General features: G+C 38.3%; 1 protein-coding gene across 7 annotated transcripts in view; it reads left to right on the forward strand.

The window, feature by feature from the left end:
• The window catches only part of shroom2a (shroom family member 2a), a 47,448-nt gene that overhangs the window by 33,070 nt on the left and 2,135 nt on the right, over positions 1 to 12,243 (forward strand). For all 7 annotated transcript variants that reach the window (XM_084722595.1, XM_084722598.1, XM_084722599.1 and 4 more), the window contains 5 exons: positions 634 to 719; positions 5,751 to 6,341; positions 8,117 to 8,662; positions 11,269 to 11,434; positions 11,571 to 11,843. In XM_084722595.1, coding sequence (XP_084578721.1) covers positions 634 to 719; positions 5,751 to 6,341; positions 8,117 to 8,662; positions 11,269 to 11,434; positions 11,571 to 11,843 — 1,662 coding nt within the window. The remainder of the gene's footprint in view (positions 1 to 633; positions 720 to 5,750; positions 6,342 to 8,116; positions 8,663 to 11,268; positions 11,435 to 11,570; positions 11,844 to 12,243) is intronic.

Raw genomic sequence — 12,243 nt, forward strand, 5'->3', positions numbered from 1 at the left:
AACAGTTTATGGTTTATACAACAGCAGTTTCCTGTCAGAAAAGGCTGTCTGACTGCAAATTAAAACAGAGGAAATATTCTAAATATGGCATACATTTAAAATGATACTGATTGTTTTAAGTGACTGAAATAACTTTTATTGTTGACTCTGTCCACAGTGGTACATTGCTCTGCATCTCCAAACTGGGGGCGTGCGGACCGGCCTCATACAACCCCACATTGAATAATCAGAACTATCCATTAAAACAAACAATTTATTTTAATGATGAAAAAAAAGAAAGGTCTCATGGTTATAACTTTTAGTCACTTAAATGTTTCAACTTTATCAAGGCCTCAAGGTGGTTTTACATCTCATTAAGACAAACCTACAGACTGAGGAGAAAGGAACAAAGGAAAGAGCTAAGTCAAATATTAATCCATGTTTGCTCATGTGACACACCCTCAGCTTAAGGAGAAGAGAGGGGCATCAACCTGCTGATTTCTTTTTTTTCACTATTGAAAAACCAGGAAGCTGCAACATGACATGGTTGAAATTATTACCTTGGGTCTTTGGATAACTTGAAGCCTCTTTTTTTGTGGGTTGTTTGGGTGGTTTTGCATAACGTAAATTGTGTTTGCTCAACTTTATTTACAGAAGATTCAAGTTCCTGCAAGAAAGTCTGAGGCAGAATATTCGCAGACAGAGTGTAAACCTGTTGAACAGCACAACACTGCTACAGGGTGAGTAAATTTAATTTGATATAATCTGCCTCAGTCTTATGGAGTGTGACTACTTTTTGTCTCAAGTATGAAGTTAAGTATACAAAAGCCAAAATATGAGTGTTTTTGCATTCAGTATTTGACTCAATGGATTTCCTTTGGATGATCTTAAATGGTCATTCTATCAGGACATTTAGTGTTATATGTTTTTGTGTTTTTGCTCCTGGATTTCATCAGTGAAAGAGTGCAGTAAGCTTGTAGAGAAACAGTGAGGTCTTTATAATCTGTCAAGACATACCAGTGGCACTGCCTTGGTGCAGCTGTGACAACACAAGTCGTCTCTCTGGCTGTGCTTTGTGTCGTTCAGTGGAGGCTGACTGGTGTAGGCGAGGCATCTGACCATGTTTCTGACAGTGAGGAAGTGTTTCTTTGGAGTGTAATAAGGACCCGGGTTCAGGGGGCCAGCCTGAAGGCATGAATTTATCATCAGTAAGATCTTTTGCTTTGCATAATTGGATTTTTTTAGCCACGCTGGCAGTGTAGCTTTGTGGATGACAATGTCAGTCTGTTGATGGGTCCACCACTTTAGTCCAGACTGAAATACCTCAACAACTATTGGATGAATTGTCATTAAATTTTGAACAGACATCATGGTTCCCAGAGGATGATGGCTTTTGACATTGGTAATCCTCTGACTTTTCCTCTTGTGCCACCATGAGTTTCACATTCGAGTGAAATGTCTCAGCAGCTGCAGAATGGAATGCAATGAAATATGGTACATTTGTGATCCTCTCAGGATTAACTTTAGCGATCCCATAACCTTTCATCTAGCACCATTGGGTCATAACTTTAATTTGTTTGTGACCAAATATCTGCATGAATGACATTCTCATGAAGATTCAGCTACACAGCCAATTAGCAAATGCTAGCATGCTAACACACTCAACTAAGAACGTGAACATGGTAAACATTATTTTTGTTAAACATCAGCATGTTGGTGTTGTCAATGTGAACCTGTTTGCATGCTGACGTTTAGCTAGTTTAGAGCTGCAACTAGCAATTATTTATAATTATAATTGTTGTTTATGTTTTTTATGTTGATCAGTGTTTCTCAAAGTCAAGGTGTTGTCTTCAAATGTGCTGTTTTAGTCACAACACAAAGATATTCAGTTTTCTGTCAGAGTAGAGAGGAGAAACCAAAAAATATTCACATTTAAGAAGCTGAAATCAGAGAATTTTTTTTCTCAAAAAATGACTCAAACTGATTAATCACTTATCATAGTTGACAATTAATTTGAAAATCTATTAATTGTTGCAGCACTTCCAGTGTTGTCATGATATGAGAATATAAAATTTGGATAAAATACTATTATAAAAAACAATATTCAGTACCACTTTTAACACCATGGCAGAAAGGGAAAAAGAAGTCCTAGGCACACAGAATGGAATAACTTTCCCTTCTTTAAAATGAACAACTCGATGCTGGTGCTGATACAAAAAAACTGAACACTGTCTGGTTTTGCTATTCTGGAAGCCAAATTTCCAGCAGGCCAATAAAGACTGAACTGAACTGAGGTCTTGAATGATCACTTCGAATATTTTTTCCCTAGATTCAGTACTTACAACACTATAGAACATTAGAATCAGATCTTTTTAAACATTTGGTATTGAAAAAAGTATCAAAGTATTGTCATCTTTTGATAACTTTACTGAGTACAGCCTCACAGAGCTGCAGACTCTTATTTTGCCTTTGTGTCTGAAGGAAAAGGCAATTACGGAAATTATGTTGTTGTTTTTTTTGACAGTCAGATGTAGGCTACTGAGAATACACTGTTGCAGTAGGAGGGTGTAACTAGCTAATGAAACAGAACCTATAATTATAACTTGCATGAGATAATTAAATTTTTTAGTCGGTTAGGAAAAAGTGTGGGAATATTAACTCTGACTTTGTAAGGAATTGGGTATAAGCTTAGAGGAGGGTTTAAATCAATAATATGAAGCTGGTTTGTTCACATTGGATTAAACCTCCCTCCTTAGTGACTGTTTGTTTTATGGGCAGGGAAGAAGTGTTTACAGGTAACACTGATGATTTCATGTGATCCTTTGATGGTCCCGTATGAACTCCTGTCATCTCAAAACACTGTGATAATATCATTTAATGTTAAAGGATAAGGTCACCTGTTGTACCTATTCACCTTTCTTACCTTCCTTTATTTAAAAATGTGATCCTTAAATTATTTAAAAAATTCCCAACATTAAGCCACTGAGTGGAAGCCAGCTGTCCCATCAAACTTAGTTTTTCCTTCTAGTAAAGGGACACGCTTTTACACATGAAGTTCAGTTTCCTTTTCATGGAGACTGTAACTCAGGATGACAATTAATTGATTATCAAATTAATGGACAACTATTCTGAGTGTCAATTAATTGTTTTATTTTAAAATGTACAAATTCTCTGATTTCATCTTTTCAAATGTAAACATTTTCTAATTTCTTTCCTCCTTGTTAACAGTAAACTGAGTGTCTTTGGTTTGTAGATAAAACAAGACATTAGAGGGCGTCCTCTTGGGCTTTGGGAAACACCGACTGATATTTTTCACAATTTTCTAGCATTTTATAGACCAAACAACTAATCGATGAATCAAGAAAATAATTGACACATTAGTCGATTATGAAAATAATTGTTAATTGCAGCCCTAGGTGGATATTTATCAAACAGCGAGGATTTAATGAAAGACCCTATTGCATTGCATTATGGGAAAGGGTAGTATCCAATTTTTGGGAGCTTGACCCATTACTGGAGACAAAAACCAGTATGGTGGCCTCTGCTACTTGGATTTTATGAGGTATAAAACTAAATTGCTGGACTATCTATTTAATATAGGTCAGTTTCATGTGTTGTCATTGAGTTTCATGCAGAAGTGTGTGCACTTGATCTATGCATTGTACTTTTTCCTAATGCTAGTTTTTAGCAGTGTTTAATAATCAGTATTTTTTCTTCTCTTCTGTTCCGTTTACTTAGATTCATTCTTTAACTATGTATAGTGACGTGGTCAAGATGACTTCATAGTTTGTAACCTGTTGTTCGAGAGTCTTTATGCGTTATCTAAACTTCCCACAGGTGAAACTCATTCAAGGGTGTAGAGTATCTCATCTTGAGCAACCTCATTGTAAGAGCCACACCATATGACACTCACGTTTGCATTACAACAGTGCAGAGGATGTTATTGTCACTGAAAAGTCAGGGAGATGAGCTTAGTGAGACATGCTCCACCCAGATGGGATCATTGAGACAAGTGTAAAGAGATACCAACAGGTGGCTTCTGTCACAGAAAGCCAGCAGACACTCAGCACACTTGGTTTAACTTCTGGTCTATGGAAATGGCAGCAGTAACATTTCACATAGGGTGAGTTGGTACATTCATTTCGTTTCTTTTCTTTTCTTTTTTTTTTTATACAGTTTTTTGAAATATAGTGTATTTGATCCAAATTTGTCTATATTAGAACTAATCCTGCCATGACTCTATATTCGTAAAGATCTCTGTCCTATTTTATAGAAGAACACAGTTTAGTAGTCTGTACACAGTGGAAAGATCAGAGGAAAAGGTCTTGATGTTTGGGTTCCTTTGATGGACAACAGTGCTGAAGAAATGCTTATCATATAGACACAATTGTGTTCGTGTTGTGTATCCTTATTAATAAGACCGGGTTGCACCGGCAACGGTTAATTTAATCTGAGATTAGTTCTGATCAAACTCAAATCCAGAATTTAATATCCACTTTTATTTAGTGTGTAATCAACATGGAGATGCTTGCTTAACCAGATAAACCAGATAAATAAAAATTAAGAAATACAAAATAAATTCAAGTGTTGTTGAGACACATTAAGTACGAAAATGGACTGCCTGGCAGCAACTGGTAGACTGTTTATATGGATGAACTATAACGGGGGGCAAAAAGAGATGCATCATAAAACTCAATTGGGTTGAGTCTGTGCCTTAATTTCTGTGAGGAACTTCATTTTTATATTTTAATTATTTTATTATTAAGATAAACCACCTCAAGTCTAAGTATAAAGTTAATCCTGGATCACATTTGATACCAGAGTTTTGGTGCCACAAAAATAATTTTAATGTAGGGTTAGAATGAAAACTAAACTGAAGTTTGATTTTAATTTTTCTTAATTTTAAGACTTTTTGGTGCAACATAATTTAAAGTTGAACTATAATGTAAGTAAGTTTAAAATGAATCCTTGCAACTCAGCTTTAATAATCTTTTTACACATAAATATGGATCATTATAGGTTTAAGTACCTACACCATGAGAAAATAACTGATATTCCCCCTACTGGATACTGCAGTAATATCACTGGCATCATGTTTCATGTTTTCACAAGGTAACTTTCTCACACTTGCAGAGCTGAGACTGTGGCATGAGGGAGGGTGTAAGCTGCAACAACAGTTGTTCATTGGGTGACTTGTCACAGCTTGTAAGAATTCCAATTGGGAGGTTTGAGTTCTATTTTTTTAGTAGTTTTTTATTACTATTTAAGTTAACTAAAATGTTTTTTCACACCCAGTTTTAATTTTAGCTTTGTTTTAGTTAACTGTAATAACTTCAACACATATCTTAATATACAATCACTCCATCTCGTTTGGCATCAGGCCTCTAATGATTCCTGTGATCTCCAAATATTGAAATCTTGTTCCTTTTCCATCTCTGACTTAACCTACAAAGAGTTAAATCAGTAAATGTGAATCAGGCAGGAAAAAGTGATCTTGCCTCTTTGCACTGGAGGATTATTTATTCCTCTATGCTGACTTGTGGGAACTGAAATATTCCTCTTCAAGCTGCCAGCTGAACAGTAACCAGGGAGGAGGCTCGCAGCAGAGAGGGAGACGTGTGTCTTGTCATGCTGGCATAATCACAGTGGCTGCTGGAGAGACGAACACAGCCTCTGCCACAGTGTGTTATTTGATTGAGCTGCAGATGATAGTGCGTGCTGCCTGGCTGTCGCACAGTGTGTAATTAAAAGCTTTCTATTGTGTTCCTCAGGTTCTCTGACAGAGGGCCCGGCGACTGCAGAGTGAGAGAAAAGCCGGTGGAGTTTGAACATTACTCAGCGCCACCCCCTCCGCCCATGACAGGAACCAACCCTGACAGCAAACACAGAGCTGCCCCCAACACCGTGAACCACAGACCCACATCCATCTCTCACAGCCTCACAGAGTCCACCGTCCCTCAGCCTGAGGACCCTCCGTCTGGACCCAGGAGGAAGACCTCTGCACCAGAGAAACCTCCCCCACCCAGATGCCCAGAGGTCGACTCCCACGAATCCTTCGCTGGTTCCCAGAGCGAAATCTTCACCCACTGCTCTCCTAACGCTGACCCTAACTCCGCCTTTGTGCCCACCCACTCTGCGAAGGGAGATTCTGAGCAGGGCAAAGGACTTGTGGACAAAGGACAAGGGGCAGTACATCATTTGTCAACATCCAATCCTCAGCCTGCCTCCTCTCCCCCAGCATCCTCCCACAGACCCTCAGGGCTGGCCACTATGGAGGGGCAGCGCTCTCCATCGCCACAGTTTTCCCCACAGAGACTCAGTGACAAGCCACCAGTCTCTCTGCAGGATGAAGACTCAAACAGGTACACTTTTTTTAAGTTTCTTAAACGTGTTCATATTACTGCTGTATCTGTTATATTCAGAGGTGCACAAATATTTATCGTAATACTACAACACAGAGAAAGCACAAATTAGTCTGTGCCTGGTTATGTTTTCTAATGTGATGTAAAGAATTATATTGAAATTCTATTAAAAAGTTGTCTCTTACAAGGAGTTTTTAACTGTTTATGAAACAGTTTCAATTTATTACTGATGCATCTGTAGGACTTAACATCAGTAAACAGGACCATCCACAAGAAGACCGGCTATTTCTCTGTAGTTATTCTGAATGGCAGCCACCGGGTTGGTTCTCCCTGAAATCAGATGAAACAAGCCTGCATTTACATTTTCCTCGGCAAAGTCACAGAGTGGTACATTCATTTTATTTTTGACAATATATTTTATGGTTATTACAGTGGAAACACTGCCGCTTTTGTCCACAGGGGCCTCTAAAATCAACACAATATGAAAGATCCTTGTAGTAGGAGAGTTGTCAGGCATTTGTACTTTACTTAGAGTATAAAAGATTTTTTGTGGCAACTTTTAACTTTCACTGCCTTGATTTTTACACAAATATCTGTACTTACATTTCCTTACATTTCAGAACAGGCTCGTTATGTTTAAATGCATTTGATGGGAATTATTTATCATTCTGATTTTGTATCATGGCACCATCTTCCCAACATCGGGGCCGATTTCCACTTAAATCAGGGGTGAGCAACAATGGCTGGGTGCCTTTTCCTCTAAATTTTGTTGGTGACTAATCTTAAGTCTCACTAGGCTGGCTATGGATGACAAAAGAAAAAGTCTTCAAGGAAAATAAAGAATTTAAGGTTGCTGACCCCTGACGTAAATGGATGTGACAATAACAAACAACAATTTCTTAGTGTGTCCATCAGTGCATATCATGCACAACAGATGTAACAAGATGAAAACAACATAAAAATCATAACGAGATGAAACGGACAAGAGAAGGAGATTGATTTTGGAGAAAAGCTGAGGTTCAGTTTGCTTTACTCAGAAACACACCGCAGACATGTCCTCCAAGGGCTACTTTTTACTTTTATACTTTTGAGATACTGTACTGTACTTTTTCGCTTTTAATTGAGTAAAGACGTTAAATCACTTCTAGTTTTACCATAGTCTTCTTTTCGCACAATCATCTGTCCTTCTACTTGAGTAAAGACTGTCTCTTTTTGCCACCTCTGGTTATACTACCACTCAGTTTAGTCAGAGCACAGTGACTGTAGCTCCTCTACTCATCGTGTCTTTATGCTGCTTTTACAAAGAAGCTTATTGAGAGTCTCTGCCTGTGTAGAATCAACATGTGAGTGCTATCAAGCCTCAGCAAATTAGAGGGATTCTCCACATTTCTATAAAAGCCACTGGCGGTTTAGGCATAATTTAGCTAAATGCTGAAAATGTAAAACGTAGTCTAAAAGCCCCTGTTGTGAAGCTGTTTATTCATCCTCTTGATCCAGAACTAATTGATATCATCTGTAGTGAACTTATGACTGTGCAGCAGGATTCATGCAGCTAGCAGAAACCAAAGTGGTGGGAGGAGTCCAGATGTCTTGGATATTCCAGCGTGCTGGCCATGGAAAAAAATCTCAGTTGCCATCATGCAGTGAAACTTTAAATCAGCGCATGGCTGGAATAACTGCAGCAAGAGATATTTTTTCCTCCTTTCAAGAGAAACTTAAAGGAAATTCTTTGAGCTTCTGTTTGTTAATTTTTCTGTCTTTCTCTGATCTTTCAGGATGGAGCATGTGTTAGAAAATCAAACTTCTACAGTGAAGAAAGTGCCCATCAGGATTGTGCACTCAGAGGGAATCACAGAGAAGGAGAATTGTCCGTTTTTGCAGCACAGTGACCCCCCTGCTGTTGAGACTGAGGGTCCTGGTGTGACCAGGCTTGGCAGTCTGGGAGCCGCGGGGCAGGACTCGGTCTTCTGTGCCTTTACTCGTCAGAGGGAGCCTGACAGTTTGCCGGCCACTCAGGCGGACCCATACATGAGTACTGTTCGAGATCACATCAACTCTAACAGTCAGCAGCCGCTGCAGCCCACAGACGAACCCATCAGCACCACCACGGGACTGTCTGAGGATCAGAAGAGAGAGGAGCTGGCCAGAGACATCATGGGAAAAGACAAATCACTAGCCGATATTCTTGACCAGAGTAAGATGAAGACCACCATGGACCTGATGGAGGGGATCTTCCCTCAGGGGGAGCAGCTGTTGGAAGGAGCTCATCAGCGCAGGAAGGTGTCCCCGAAACAGACAGTCCCCCGGCCCACTGAGGAAAGGTCAGCCCTCGTACTTTAATCCGACAAATGGCACAGTTGATATCTGAACTAAATGCACCGTTCAAGACACGTTTAGTTTGTACATACAGACCAAACCTGCTTACCTAGAATGTGCGTTTACTATCGGCCTAGGTTAGTTTGATATGTACAACCCTGACAGCAGCAAAATTCAAAGCTCTGTTGCATTTAGTCATCTGTGTGTATATAAGCTGAAAATTTATGTGCATGACTTGTCCAGTATTTTGGAGCAGATGCTCACACCACAGTTAAAGTCAGATTCACCAAACCGCACAAACATGGTAAAATGGTAAAATCTCTTTTTCAAACCAAATGAATGCCATCTGTTAAGGAGTATGTACATTTTCATAAGATTTGATCATTAGCATAATCAGCTATACAAGGCTGCCTGTTCATCCTTTTGTGGACACGGGTCAATCACAAAAATGATACTAAAGAGTAAAAAGAAGAATTCAGCAAACAAATGTATCAGTGTCAGTAGTTTTATTTGATGATCCAAAACCTTTGATAGATCGATTAGCAGCCTGGCTGATTTTTGGATCTAATATTCAGCATTTTTACAACTACTGGAATCAGTGTTCTTGTTTTTAGTTTTTTCGTTTTTGTAATCCATTTGGCGATAGGATCAATTCATTTAAAAATGTGCAACTTTGGCTCTGATGCCGCCGCCCCTCTGATTCTGTTAATCTTTATTATCTCACTCGACATCCCACCCACAACAATATCTGATTTTTTTACATGTCACAAGAAATTTATTTTTTTGAAACTTCAGGGAGCAATTTTGTTTATTTTGTTATTAAAATTTTAGTTCACTTTAAAAAAATACTCCTGGAAGTTTCCTGCAATTTTTCTTTTAAAATAATCTTGTAAAGTTCTGTTTTCGTTTAGTATATAGTTAAAGGCGTTTCAATTACATTTTGTGTTGGAATCTGTGTTGTTCTAAATTTTGATGCAGAGATTTTAATTTTTACTGCAAATAATAATATATCAGTTCTAAAGATTGGTTATTGGTTTCCATGATTATGGATAATCTATATCTGCCCTGAAAAAAAACATATTAGTTGGCCTCTACCCAAAATAATTCTAAACTATTGGATTGAACATTGGAACAGCACCACAACCTATTAAAAATAAAAACAATTTGTGCAAATAAAGATACCAAAAAAGTTTTACTTAAGTGTTAATAATTGATGATTTGAATGATAGGGCTGGATATTGTTTTAAAAAAAAGTCTACTTCAATAGTCATCATATGAATGGAAGAATTCCTTAAATTATCCTTCCACATTTGATAAATTTATTTTTATCAGACAGCACAGGTGTGTAGTAGACTTGTTTTGGTGGCTCAACTGACATTTCAGCACACTGAACTGCCAACACTGTCAGGCTGCTTTCAGCTTCACCACCACAGACTGTATGGGCTTTAGCTGCCGTGGTTGTGGGCTAATCACACATCACATTAAATAGAAGGAGGTTTGCAGTGATTGGCTACAAGCAAACCCACAAAAATAGTCCTTTTCTGTAGATCTACAGAAAGGATCTAATGCATATATCACATGGAGCAGTTTCGATACTACTTGGTACTAGGTTAATTCAGCTGATACCTTAAAGGTATCGAGTACTGATACGCAGCCCCTGGCATGACAGGATATTATACAATATATGATATTAGAACTATGGTTCCCAACCGTACTTTGGAAGACAGAAACAGAAACATTTTACAGTAGTTCAACTAATATGAAAAACAGAAATTGTGAGTTTACTAACAAATATCAGGGATGTAAATCACAGGTTTAATCATAAGATATTTGCTGATATAAGTCTGCTACAATATGATTTCAACGCAGTTCAATTCAGGGATGTGCAATCAATATCAGACAATCTCATGTCCATTTAACACATTCAGTTACTTATGTGTCAACTCACAAAAAGCAACTTAATGATGATTTGACAGTTTTATGAATTCTTCCAGATGTTTATGATAAAGATCTGCCACAGGATTTCAAAATAAAGGTGTATCATAACAATCACAATATAGATTGATATTTTCACGTACACCACTAAATAATATATCATCATATTTGTATTAGACAAAAAAACAACCATCCAGATTGGTGTTTTTTGTGTGTGTGAGAGCACTGAAAATTAGTTAGCAAGCCAACAGAGAAGTGGAAACATTCATTAGATAAATCCTGTAAATAGTGAAGAGAGGATAAACAATTTAAATAATTAACCAAAAGTAATGAATAATCAGTTGGATAGTTAGCTAAATTTAATGAATAAACTGAAATAATTAGCTAAAAGTAATGCATAAATAGTTGAAAATCTAGCCTCTGCCACTCTAATAGCAGGAACAACAACTTGACCATATAAACAAAACAATTCATTTGTATGACAAACAAACAAAATGTGTTACTAAAAAGCTATGAGAGAAAATTCTTTTGAGAAAGTTTGAGAAAATCACGTGCCAAAATGTGTTTGTACAAGTGGTTCTTGCATGAGGCTGATTGTTTCTTTTGACAGAAGTTTGACTTTGTGTATTTTTATTTGGTTTGATAATGTGAGAAACATTTGTTACTTGTATTTCAGGGAAAAGGAGGACAGTATGGCAGCAGCTGTCACCATGGTGACCAGCTCTACATATTACAGTACATCTGCTCCCAAAGCTGAGCTGCTTATTAAGATGAAGGACATGCAGGAGCAGGAGGAGGAAGACTCTGAAGACGAACTGGACATTGATCTGGCCAACAAGAAGGTACCGTATATATTCAGTGCTGCTCAGAGGATCTAAACAGACAGGAGCAAAATGAACCAAGGGAAATGTTTGAGTAAAGATGAGATTAAAGATGTGTTTCGTCTGAGTTTTGGTTTGGTATCTTCTGTTTTTGCAGCAAGAGCTGATCGACAGCCTTAGCAAGAAGCTTCAGGTGTTGCGGGAGGCGCGGGAGAGTCTTCAGGAGGACATCCTGGACAACAACGCTCTAGGAGATGAGGTGGAGGCCCGAGTCCAAGAGGTCTGCAAACCCAACGAGCTGGACAAGTTCAGGATGTTTGTCGGGGACCTGGACAAGGTGGTGAGCCTGTTGTTGTCCTTGTCGGGTCGTCTGGCCAGAGTGGAGAACGCCCTCAACAGTCTGGAGGAGGATGCTACTGCTGAGGAGAGGGTGAGTAAATGTAAACCTTAGAAATATAACAAAATTAAAGGGATAGTTCATATTATTGTGTAATAGCTACAGTATTATACTGGTTGGCATGCCACCAGTTTAGAGAAGCAGAAGACCTGCACAGAAGCTAAGCAATAAACTACAGACAGGGTCAGCAGCAAAAGGTATTTTAGCTACTTACAAAAACCACCTAAAAAAATCCATATCAGTTTAAGTGTCCGCTATATTTAGAATATTTTCACCACTTTATCTTGCAGTCAGACAGCCTTTTACAACAGGAAACTGCCATTATACAAGCTAAATATTTCTCTCTCCAAACCAACCAAACTCAAAATCAGTATTCTTACCCTGCAGATCACAGGAGTTGTTGGCCTCCTGCTGCCTCACTCTGTTGGTTTGT

This window comes from Lutjanus erythropterus, chromosome 7, assembly GCF_056507025.1.
Source record: "Lutjanus erythropterus isolate fLutEry1 chromosome 7, fLutEry1.hap2, whole genome shotgun sequence".
In the NCBI taxonomy this organism is placed as follows: Eukaryota; Metazoa; Chordata; class Actinopteri; order Lutjaniformes; family Lutjanidae; genus Lutjanus; species Lutjanus erythropterus.